Source organism: Cryptomeria japonica, chromosome 11, assembly GCF_030272615.1.
Source record: "Cryptomeria japonica chromosome 11, Sugi_1.0, whole genome shotgun sequence".
Classification (NCBI taxonomy): domain Eukaryota; kingdom Viridiplantae; phylum Streptophyta; class Pinopsida; order Cupressales; family Cupressaceae; genus Cryptomeria; species Cryptomeria japonica.
Genome location: NC_081415.1, coordinates 377424959 through 377438048, shown reverse-complemented (window position 1 = coordinate 377438048; position 13090 = coordinate 377424959). Strand labels below are relative to the sequence as shown.

At 37.3% G+C, this 13090-nt stretch overlaps 1 protein-coding gene across 6 annotated transcripts in view; it reads right to left on the bottom strand.

Annotated features, from left to right (window-relative positions):
* LOC131069486 (putative acyl-activating enzyme 19) overlaps positions 1 to 13090 on the bottom strand; it is a 349361-nt gene that overhangs the window by 198576 nt on the left and 137695 nt on the right. For all 6 annotated transcript variants that reach the window (XR_009112138.2, XM_058004939.2, XM_058004937.2 and 3 more), the window contains 2 exons: positions 6461 to 6504; positions 5871 to 5979 (listed from right to left, as the gene is read on the bottom strand). Coding sequence is in view for 5 of the 6 variants with exons in the window: in XM_058004939.2 (XP_057860922.2) it covers positions 5871 to 5979; positions 6461 to 6504 (153 nt within the window). In the remaining variant the exon portion in view is untranslated. The remainder of the gene's footprint in view (positions 1 to 5870; positions 5980 to 6460; positions 6505 to 13090) is intronic.

The following is a 13090-nucleotide window of genomic DNA, read 5'->3' as shown; positions in this document are numbered from 1 at the left end:
AAAGTTCAGACATTATCTCTTAAGGGCCAAAATTTATGCGATAGTAGCGGATGCAGCAGTAAAGACTCTCCTCATGCAAAACGAACTAGGAGAGAGAAGAGGCAAGTGGGTTGCCATTATCCAAGAGTTTGATATTGAAATCCAGCCTATGAAACTTGTCTGAGGACAGGCTTTAGCACAGACACTGGCAATTGATGGACCCGGATTAATCCAGCAAATTTATGAATTAGAGGATGTCACCCCAGATGAATGGTACAAGGAAATTGTGATGTACCTGCTCAGCAACAAGTGCCCTACTCGCATGACACCCACGCACAAAAGAGCATTAAGGATAAAATGTCAGCATTATATGCTTCAAGGATCCGTTCTATATCGCAGGAATCACGAGGGAATATATCTAAGGTGTGTTGGCAAAGATGAGGCCAAACAAATAATTGAACATTTTCACTCCAAATTCGGGATGGGACATGGAGCTAACCTGGCTACAACTCATCAAATCCTGAGGGCAGGATATTACTGGCCTACACTTTTCAAAGACACATTTAATCATATCAGGACTTGCCACACTTGCCAAGTTGCCGCCTTCAGAGAAAAGAATCCTGCCATGCCACTGAATCCAGTGATCGAAGCAAGACCATTTGCCAAATGGGGAATGGATTTTATTGGTGTCATCAACCCCACATCTTCGGCACAACACAGATACATCATCACTGCTACTGACTACTGTACCAGATGGTCGGAGGCTCAAGCTCTCAAGGTATGCACCACTGAGGCCGTAATCAAGTTCTTGGAGGAGAACATTATCACAAGATTTGGGTGTCCCTATGCATTGGTTTGCGACAATGGCTTAGCATTCACATCATTGAGATTTTCAAATTGGGCTTTTGAGTATGGTATAACCCTTAAGTTTTCATCAAATTATTATCCTCAGGGTAATGGGTTAGCTGAGTCAACTAACAAAGACCTACTCAGCGTTATCAAGAAACTACTGGAAAGAAGTCCGAGAGAATGGCACACCCAACTGAAATTTGCCCTCTAGGCAGATAGAATCAGGACCAAGAACGCATTAGGGATTTCACCTTATTTTCTGGTTTATGGCCAAGACACGGTATTCCCTATGCAACTTAGGATCCCAACCTTGAGGTTTATCCAAGAATACGTGGAAGACATCGATGTTGTCCAAGCCCGATTAACACAGTTATTGAATCTTGAAGAAAAGAGAGATCAAGCACTGGAGAATTTTGCAAAGCATCAGGGAGTTGTGAAAAGATGGTTTGATCGGCAGGCCAGAGTCGAGGCTTTCCGGATCTCAGATCTTGTTTTGTACTGGGATAAGGCACACTTGAACCACACGAAAGTTGGGTTATCAAAAGGAACAGTACCATCCAGAAAATTCAAAAAAATATATTTTTTCAACATGGTCATGTATCACGATGGTGATGCTGCATGAAGGATTGAATGAGGTAGTGCAACCTAATTTGGAAATAGGCAACACTCAAGAAGACATTGTTTCAGGATTGAATCACCTAGCGTGGAACGTAAAGAGAAGTGAAGCTGAGTATAACAGAGTTAGAATCGTCTTGGAACAAGAAGAAGACAGAGCTGAGGAACGCCAAAGAGCCGCTACCAAAGAACTTCGCAATCAGAGGAACCTGCAGTAATCACGCTGGATCGTATTGGTTCTTTCTCGCCCGAAAAGCATCAAAGAATATTGAGGTCTACACCAGGTACCAAAAATTTGAATGAGCTTCAGTTCACTTCAAGGTCAAAGCGAGTTAAGAGAGAAGATTAGAAAATAGATGATCAGATATTAGAGAGAGATTAGAAGAGCTTAGAGAGAAAGTTATTGTGTAGCAAGATTGAGTAGTGAAGAAAGAATTTTGAACAATTGTTGTCCATTTGGCTTTGAGATCAATAAAATATTGAAGTTATGGTGTTTTATTGCAATACTTGTGGCTATCTTCATGGTTGTTTATCTTCTTGAATCATTCTCAGTCGAAGTAGTATTTAAGTTTGAAGGACTAAGTGTCGTGCTTGATCTTTGGTGAGATTCGTATCCAAACCACTAGCTTCTTACTGATTGTAAGGACGCTTTGTGTGGTCAACTGGAGATATTGAGATTGCTTGAACATTCAATCATTATTGAAATATTGATATGTATCTTTATGATAGTATCTATAGTCTTTGATGATTTGAAAATCACTAATCACCTTAGAAGATCGCATCAATTCCAGTAAAGTTGTAAGCCCTTGGCAATACTGAAATTGGTAGAATCTTACCAAGTCTAGCCTACATCGAGTCATTCTTAGGATTAGATTAGAATTCATCTCTTGAAAACCCTATCTTTTGATCTTTTTTGAGAATTTGTTAGTATTAGGAAAAATCCTGTTCCTGTAGTCGAGTGAGAGCAACACGGACCAGCTTTCAAAGTGCGTAAGACCCCTTGAAGAAACAGCATTTACAACGACCACTGGTGCTTATCCACACGTAGAGATCCTACAATGAAGAACCTTGAAGTCACCCTGATTGATCCTTTTCACGATATCTTCAGCATTCAAAAGCTTTACTCAAGAGAGGATAAGGTACCCTTGGGTATTTTATTCTGTGTTTGATAGTGTACAAAATACACGTCAACACTACCCACACCACCAACTGTTACTATCATTGTCCTAAGGATTCCTAAACCCTATCCTATTTGTTATTTATTTCCCCAATTTGAGGATCAAGGCATTGCTAGATGCAAACCAACTTGTTGCATTTGTAAGCCCCCTCATGTTTGTAGAACACAAGATGCCACTAAGATGGGGGGTGAATCAGTGGTTTCCAGACTTAACCCTTTTTAATCCTAAATGTGAGTACCAGTTAACATATCAAAGACCAAGTAAACATACTGGTGAGATAAGAGAAGAGATCAATATGCAAGCAGACACAATGACAAATCACATAACATCGGATATACGAGGAAAACCCAATATGGGAAAAAGCTCGGTGAGAAATGTTGTTGGAGTCTACTGCTCCAATCCAACCTCACAATAAAACTTAATACAAAGTTTAGGGCACCAACCCAAGGAGCACCAACCCCTGATTTAGAGCACCGACCCCTGATTTAGGGCACCAACCTAAGGAGCACCAACCCTTGCACCGAACACCAACTCAGTGATTACAATGACTGCTAACAATACAAAAGTAATTACCCGATTACAAATGAGTTATGTAACCTCTGCAATTAGTTCTCTCTTCCGGTTCAGCTCTTCTCTTCCGATTCAACCCTGCTCTGTTCTCTGTCAGTTGTTTGCTCACACTTTCTTTCTGATTCCCCTCCTGCTCTTCTTTTTCCTTGCCGGTTATCCTCTTACTCACACTATGTCTTTACCAGTTTCAGTCTTCTCAATCTTGTTGCTATCTTCCGATTCAACCCTGCTCTGTTCTCTGTCAGTTTTTTGCTCACACTTTCTTTTTGATTCCCCTCCTGCTCTTCTTTTTCCTTGCCGGTTATCCTCTTACTCACACTATGTCTTTACCGGTTTCAGTCTTCTCAATCTTGCTGCTACTATTCTCTGTCGGTTCTTTGATCACTCTAACCCACTGTTGCTTGTCACCACCGGTACTCTGTTCACCTTTGCTCACTGTTGTTGGTCTTTGGTCGGCATATTTATCTTTGAGCTTTCCCGCCAAGGTGGACATTCAAACTTGGTGCGCTAGGGTTTCTTCACAGACCACGAGGCGTACCAAATCTAATCAGATCTGATTCCTAGGATTGACCGCCTGCAACAGATCACTCAACTCTGCCATTTATCTTCCTTCCAATACACGCTTGCCAAACTTAGCAACCTGCAACCTATTTGTTGGCCTTGTTGTTTGGTCAATCACAATAAATGATCTCGCGGTTGCCTTCACCAAATCCAATCTGCACTTGGATATCCTGCATCAATCGTTAACATCAAGGAATCAGATCTTTGTCCTTCGTTCTGCCTTGAGCCGCAACCCTCTGCATCTAACCCGTGATTTCCAGGGTCTTCATTTAATGTCAACCGACTCTGCAACTACCTCGCTGAAGCACTCTTCACCGACCTCTGCATGCTTACCACCTAGTATCCACATGTCATCTTCGTCGGCATCCACCTCAGTTCACTCCACTGTGTCGATTCAGACTTAGTCACTGACCACAACACACAATCGGTGCATACTTTATACTACCGATCTTCTTGCCTTGCCAGTTATTCTCTAATTGGTAAACCTACATGCCAGCTCTTCTCTGTTCTGTCAGTGGGATAACGTTTGCCCAGTCATCAAACGTGCCAATCCACAGCATGTATCCAGAGTGAGTCACTATGACCATCTTCATCTAACCAGTTCTCCTTTCAACCGGTTTGTCAAAGTGACAAACTCATCACTCCTTAGCTGTCCTGGTAGCTCATCATGCTTACTCTTGCTAATCTAGTGCACATCTCTGGTTTCAAACACCTGAGGCATCATTATGTTTCACTTTGTTCATCTGGTGTGTGCCTTCAACTACCTGCCTTTAACTTCCCTGTCTTAACCCAGAGCATTATCACTTACCGGTGGGAGTAGATGAACCGTTGCACTCAACTTGCCAATCACTCGGTGAGAGTGGATCCTTGTCACCTGCTGACAAATAACTGGTGGGAACCGTTTGTCATTACATTGTGCGCTCTGCTTCCACTATTGCACCAATGTGACTTCCCTGTTTGAGCAAATACATCTTCAATCAAACATATAACCTAATAGACTTCCCATATGTCTTCCTTTCTATCTTGAGGCAGCACATTTTCTGTCATTCTTCTCTTCATTCGATGACAACATCTTCATCCGGTGGGAGTCCTGCTGATTGACATCCAACTGCTTACGGGTTGCCTGCACTTTCTCCATTTGCTCAACCTTGCTTTCTTACTGGTCACATGCTTGTCGGTTGCAACCATACATTGCCAACACATCACTCATGGGTTGGCATTGCCATAATGGCAACTGTCTCCAATGCCTATTCACCGGTCAACATCCCAACTTATGTCTCCAACAGTAACTTGTGTACCGGTGACTCCAATGACCACAATGTCGGTTGACATCCTCTTCTTACCAGTGACAAGCTATATCGGTTGACATCCTCTTCTACACAATGCCAACAATGTTTACCAGCAAAACACATCAACTACTGAGTTATCCCATGTAAGTCGAGACTTGACAATTGAAACCTTGAGGTTGTCCCCTTTTGATTGTTCAAAGCAGCATTAGGGACTCCCTTATCCAAGAGAGAATGGGATCAGCTCAGTATTCTATCCTATGTTGATCAAAAGATTAGCGTACTTTTCCCACGTCAACAGATTTAACTCAAAAAATTCAGACTTCCAATCAAAAGCAGTGCCTTGGGTTCTCAATTGATGTTTAGTCCTCATTTTCAAAACCCCGCTTATTCATGGTGAGCAAATCTTCAATGTATATTCAGTCCTTATTTTACTAATAGCAACATATGGCCCTACAAACAGAAATGTACCACATGGGCAGAAAAATAATGAAACAAATGTATACGTTTATCCAAGTTGTATCCTCTAAAATGTCATGAACAAACATTGTTCATATGTTGTGCATCAATGACAAAAAAACAACTTTATGGAAGATTCCTCCACACAAAGCAAAGGAAAAACATAAATCAGTCTCGAAAATTATAAATGCTCTTACTATTTGCAATTTATAACAGATAAAACTCCACTGAACTTGTTCATGTATCTTCAGGTCTATGTTGTAATAAATCAGGTCAATAATAGCAACAACTTAAGTTTCTATACAAATGCATGAGTTATTATTTAGTTCTGAATGAAAATATTGGCATGAGCAAATGAATGACCAATAAATACCATATCATAAACTGGTGCTCCAAAGATGCTACCTCCACAAGCCAATTTAAAGACACAGCTTTGACTTTGTGGATCTAGTGCATATACATTATGATCATGTGAACCACACCTGCGAATATTAAAAAAAACCCTTAACAGTCTAAAAAGCATGGAAATAATAAAATTGAATTGCACCCTAGCTTTATATATTTGGTTGCATGTGCAATAATCCACCAAGTTGCATTTTGTGCTTGATGACCTTTTCTATGGCCTAGGCATAATATACCAATGCTATATTTGGTTATGAGATTTTATATACAATTTAGAGACTTTTAGTCAACATTGGACTGATCGGAGCAAGAGAAAAAGGCTTATACAGCATATAGGACTCATATTAGTACAAAATTGCTTCTTAAATCATCTTCAATGAACATACTAAATAGCATAAAACCCTCCAGTATAAACCTCAAACAAACTAGAAAAAGAGAAGTTTAATTTTGTTCACTACTATAAAACTTTTACAAAAATTAAAAAAGGGGACTACAAAACAGAAATAACCTACAAAATTGGCACTAAAATTTGAAGCAAATGACTAAGGACAAGAAAGATACCAGATCAAACCTCTTGACTTATCGATAATTGGCTGTGATTTTACCTGCAAAAAAATCAACATATCAATTTGGCTGCAGATATTAAACATTTCTGTCTTTATGTTTTTTACCTTTATAACTTACAGATCACTCATAAACCTGTTGTTAGTTCTTAAATCCGTTCTGCCATGACCAAGAAAGAAAAACATAATATTGATTAATATTCACAGATGGATGACAAAAATTTCAAGAAAAGAAATGTTATGTAATACTCAAATCAATCATAGTTATGTTCTTGAACAAACATTAACTCTTAAATGTAAGGGCCCTAAAACCTACATATACAAAATGACAAGCAAGCCATTCAATAGAAAAATAAAGGCAATTAACATCTTAAATATTAGATTTGTATTTAATAGCAAGATGAATTGTATTTAAACATGATGATTAAATAGTTTTTTGTAACATTTCTGATTATATTCTTATCATGATTAAGCTGCTAATAGTTTCTCAAGTGTGACAAGAAATGGAAAAGATTATTGCAAGTTAAAAACAAAAGATGAGAGTATGAATGAGGTAGGAAATGCTTAGCAATCAAATAAAAAATGAACAAAGAGAAACACTCGGGTGCATCATATAGGTCATGTAGCAATGCATTACAATAATATGTGTCCTGCAGAGTGACTGATTAGTGTATGAATCTTTAATTATGTTGGGTGAAAATTTTGTAAACTGGGGAAGTTCACAGAGTTATGGTTTCATCCACAGTGAATGAGATTAAATCTCTCCTCACAAAGGGAACGCTGCCTTCTCATCACCTATTACCTATCTACTCTTGAATAAGAACGTCAAACAAAATTACAATTTAGGCGTTACAATTATTAACTCCTCTTGTTTCAGGATTAATGTAAAAACGACTATGATAACCAATACCACGAAATCACACAAAGAGTAATCTCGTGTAGTACCAGTGCAATGATTTCAACTTAGGAACTCGTGTAGCACAAAGACTATCACAATTCCTTATAAATATTTTAATGATTAAATGACAAAAAATGGTAATATATTGAAGCTCAAAGACTTTCAGATATAATACTATATTGAACATGTGAGAGAAGGAATATTTGTAGCTCAAAGACTCTTAGATATCAAATTCAATCCTCTTTTAAAATAACTTACAACATTAACACTATGCTTTAGGTAAACTCAAAGGTCAAATGATTACACTAAAATAAGAACAATGCACTCGCATGAAATAATACTTCAACACAACGTTTGAAGGCACAACTACTCCTTTATTCACTTGAAATTGTTTCATAAAATTTGCTTAAAGTCTCAAAATGCTACACAGTTCGACAGAGTTTTGTTGCAATACTAAAAGATAAAAATTTACAATGAGCTCCCTTCTATATATAGGTGAGGGGCTATGAGAAAAAGTTGGAAAATCTCTAACTAATTTTGACTTATTCAACATCATAAATCCTAAACTATTTTGACTTGTAATGTGATCACATGTAATTACATATTCTGACTTTTCATGTGATATGTCTAAACAAAATTACAAAATTATTTTCTAGAAAACATAGAAAAATGACTAAATGTTTTGGGGTACTTCTTCTTGAACCTCATCTTGGGCCACGAATTCCGCAAACTTGCACAATGAAGCTTGCAATTCATCATCATTTGGCCCAGAAGTGTGACTTGCTACTGATGTGATCCTGGGAACAACATCTAAATAATTGGTCAAAGAAGTTTGATACTTCTTCAGAACATTTTGCATTTTGCTTAGGAGAGTCTAGAAATTTGTCAGCTTATCAATCGAAGTTAAGGTGAAATGATCAGCCTCCATTTCTAGATGAATTGATGAATTGAATTTTGAAACCACTGTATCTTCTGACAGTAACTTCTGACAATAACTTCTTATCTTTATCCACCAATTCACAAGAGACCACCTCAAGTTCGCAAAAATTTCTTGCTCATCTTCAGCACATGATTTTAGGGCCGATTCTAAATCACTCATCAAATCTTCAATAACCTCAGCTTTGTTGGTCATAAGCTCTTTGAATTCAACATATTGTCTTTTGGAAGACAAAACACCATATTCACATAGTGCATCCAAATAGTAGTCTATAAACTCAAGCCAAGTTTTCAAATCCTTTTGCTGAGATTGCAAATATTGAGACAAAACCTCAAGGGTGTGCTTCAATCTAGACTTGACTTCTTCCACATCCTTTAGCATTCAAAGAATTATCCTCACCAATTTAGTGCCTTGCCGCAATAGTTTGTCTACCCAAGAATCTATTGCACTTGCTTTTTCCCCAACCTTCTCAACCTTCTTTATAGATTCTTCAACAATGGAAGATGATACTGGGTCAACTGTTTCAGTGAACTTAATGATGTTCAAGAGTACTAAAACGAACTATTCATTATGTTGTTTCAACTAATCTTTCTTCTCTTTGAGCTCATCATATCTCTAAATCAATGATGTTACAAATTCTTGTGCATTGTGCTTGGTACTATCATATCTCTATTTCCCAAGTTCAACCCTTATAATTTTGTAATCTGCAAGTTGCATCTCCCCATCAGGCTTATCTAAAATAGGCTCTGCTACCTCAGCATATTTCACTTTTTCCTTACTCACCATCACCCTTGAAACAGTCTTAGCCCTCTTGGTGGTTTTAGGCTTTGCAGGGACAAGTTGCCTAAAATCAAAATCATTAGGAGATATCTCCTATTTCTTCCTTTTAGGAGTGATTGTTCTCAACCATGCAAGGAGATCAGAAACATCAAACTGAGTAGCTTCAACTATAGTTTGTGAAGGGACAGACTCTATCTGCACTATAGTTGAGACATCAGTTTCTACTACAAAGGAAATATGTTCAGTAGATACATGGGACACAAACCCAGACATAAACTTGTTAAAGTCAATAATGGTGGAAGTGGGAATATCTGACAAGTTTGCATAAGAAGTGTAGGAATCAAAACACCTAACCAAATTATCTTGTGGAGCATCTAGGACAGACTTAGTAGCTTGCGTAGATATATTCCAGGAAAGAACCATGGGAGATACATGTGGGGAACCTTCCTAGTTCTGCCCTCAAATTGTTGATTAAGGACTCCGAGAAAATTGTCAAACACTTCTAATGTAAACTTTTAACTGACTGGTCTGTGGTTTCAGTCTGGTATAGTGGCTTGAAGATGATGATAAAATGCCCCAAACACTTATAAATCAATGCTACAATGACTAAACTATAATCTAAATGCAAGAATGACTCATCTTGAACTTTTACAATGCACATATATGACTTCTATATGCAAACTAATCATCTACTGCCAAGTGACATTTCGTCATACAATTGGCATGCAAACTAGAGAATGGAAATGAGAGCTACAGCCATAAGCATTTTATCGAACATTTGCCATGCAATTCCTATTATGAAATGTTGACTTTCAACTAGGGACATTAAGACAAACAGTTATCTTGCAAACTGAAATTAATACTACAAATATATCATATGCAACTCCTTTTAATTGATGTCCCAATTACCATGCAGATATGAAAGGGCCAAGACTCTTGGCTTACAGCTGAATATTATATGAAACAAAATACCTAGGTCTGAGTACGATGGCAGCATACAACCAACTTCGAATGTCTATTAAATACTGAAATTAAATGCAAGAGAACCTGATCCAATGAAGTGCCTATGTTGTGGGTAATGTAGCAACTCAAATACCAAGTAAATTGTCAAGCAACACATGTGGCTGCTGCTGCTATAGTACAGCCTCCAACAATTATAAATTCTGTCCAAATTTCAATGACATGACAGCAGCAACTAATCTGGAAATGAGCAGCAATTAAAACCCTTGAAGAACCCTTGAGTAGACTCAACTAAGATGTAATATACTGTAGCGTTTACTGTTCATGCCACTGTAGCAGCCCATACAATTTTTGATATGCAATGATCAACTCTTTAATATTTTAGTCTGCACTGGTAAACCTTCAAACTCTTCAAACCCTTGGTTTAATCTTCACTAGACCCTGTATGAAGCCCACAGTCAAGCAATAATTCAGCTGATATTTCACAGCCTCAAAACTGCAAATCAATGGGAGTGATCGTTCCCAAAGATCTCAAGAATGGCAGAAACCCTAGCTGGCTCTTTCACCAAATAATCACATCAAACAAATATCAATTCTTGGATGCCTAAGAATGAGCTCTTAAGTCCCTTTTATTCTTTTCTTGTGAGAGCTCAAACACTTTCCTGGCCAATGTGGGATAAAAGATATATTCCCACTTTTAATTTTCACTTAACGCACTTTATAAAATTAAAGTGACTTTATTATTATAAAGTTAAATTATAACTTTATAATAACATTTTAATATTTTAATTATTCCTTAGTCACTTTAAAAATCACTTAAATGAGGGTCATGGTCCCATTGCTCATTATAATTGCACTTATATTTAATTATTAATAAAGTATTACTTTATTAATAATTAAAATAACATAGCTCCATAAATATACATTATTTCTCGATTTCGTCTGACCAAGGAGTTAACCACTGCATCCACTGCACATCCAACTGCCTTACTAAAAATAGTAAGGGTCCCTCTCTATCAACCACTAATTTACTATAAATAGTAAGGGCCCCTCTCTATCAACCACTAATTTACTATAAATAGTAAAAGTCCCTCTCTATGCAGGATTTAGTATGCTTCGGTTTGGCATCATTTGGACTTCTTTTGCTATACTTACTATTTATAGTAAATATTGGGTTGATTGAGTCGGACCCTTTCTATTTTTAGCAAGAGCATATGGTCACATGGGGAATAAAAGGGTGGGCTCCCATTTAAGACGGCATAGCAAAATAATAACTATTTTGGGAGATAATAATGTTTAATTGACCTAAATAATAATTATTTATTAAAAGGTTATATTATTAAGTTATAACTTAACTTAATAATTGAGGGTCAAGTCATCATTGAAAGGGGGCCATTAATACAATTAATTATGGGGTCCATTATTAATGAGAAATTAAAAGATTTCCGAAGTCTAAATGAAAATAACATTTTAAATATAATTTAAATTGCTTTATTGGAAATCGAACCATGTGGAGAATATAAGAGACTTCAAGCCAAATCGAATTCATTATGTGATTGTGTTTCCTTCAACTTGTATCTGAAGAGCTTTGGATTTTGGAGAGACCAAGGGTTTCTGCAGGAATTCAGGCATTCTCGGGCATTGGAGAACGTTCATTCTTCATTGACCAGCATTCTAAGGTTGTGGAATACCAGCTGAAGTGTGGATTCAGAGATGGCTTCAAACAGAGGCCAAAATTTGTGCTTATTGGTTAAGGGTTTCATGGTGAATTGAAGGAGTTCTTTTGAGCAGATTAGGGGGTGGATTGGATCAATAAAAACTAAGTTTTTGACATCCCCAGCAGGCCGTACAGCAGCCATTAGTAACATTCGTACCTCCTGTCCTATCAATGGTTCGATTTTGATGAGGAAGACTTGAAAAAACATCAAATAAGTTGCAGAAGAATCGGCCAGCACTGGAGGACACAGCCTAAACATATTTGGAGGGTCTCATTGCCTAATAAGGGAGAATCGAACTTCTTATGAGTTGCTTTTTAGCAGAAAATGGAATCAGCAGATGTTAATTCTCTCATCCGGGTATGCATGCTTTTGTAAAGATTTCATATTTCAATGTATAATGAAGATATATGACAGCAGCTGTCAATTCTTATAAGCAATCTTAGAATGTTCAGTTTGTGAGTTTTTATTAGTTTATATGCATTTTCTTTTTAAATGTTAAACCCTCGCAAAAATCAAAAAATTACAAAACATCAAAACAAAAACAAAAATAATTTCAGTATTAGCAGTTAGAACCAGCAGGGTTCTTCACAACAATACTCAAAAATTGTCAACATGTGTTATTTCCAAATGTTGTAGTTGTGGTCGTTGAACTTCTGACTATGCTCCAACATGATGTTGGTCAAAGATGCCATCACGGAAATGGAGGTTGAACAAGTCAGCTTGGTGAAGGCAAAGAAAATGAGACAAAAGAATTTGATTAAAAATCATAGCAAAAAAAGGTAACAAATGTTGAGATGTTGAAAACCCTGGCATGAACCCCAATGCAAATTTCGAAATTTGTTGAAAACCCAAAAAAAACCTGCAAACCCTAGGTTGCAAAAAATATCAACAAACAACTAGCACAAATCCAAAGATAAATAATCTACAAAAAAATTACATCAAAAAAATACAACAAAGACAATAGACGATTTTTTTTTAGATTTGTTGTAAACCCTAGGGCGCTGGAAAACTCAAAAATTCCGATTTTGAGAACTAGATTCTTGTTGATAACAGAACTTCAAACTACCCAAAAAATCGTGAGGAGATCTCGATCCGAAATAAAACGAACTCAAAAATCACGGGCTAAGAAAAACAGACGAAAACCGCGCAAAATCGCAAGCAGAATGACCGCACGAAGAGAACCTACAAGTAAGAATCCCGATGCAATTAAAATCGCACAAAAGAAAAAATAAAAAATGCTGCCACTTCAGGTCGCGATTTTTCTTGTTGGAAAGAAAAAAAACACGCTGGCTTGGAAACAAATGATCCAGAGAATAAACAGAAGTCGCAGCGCAA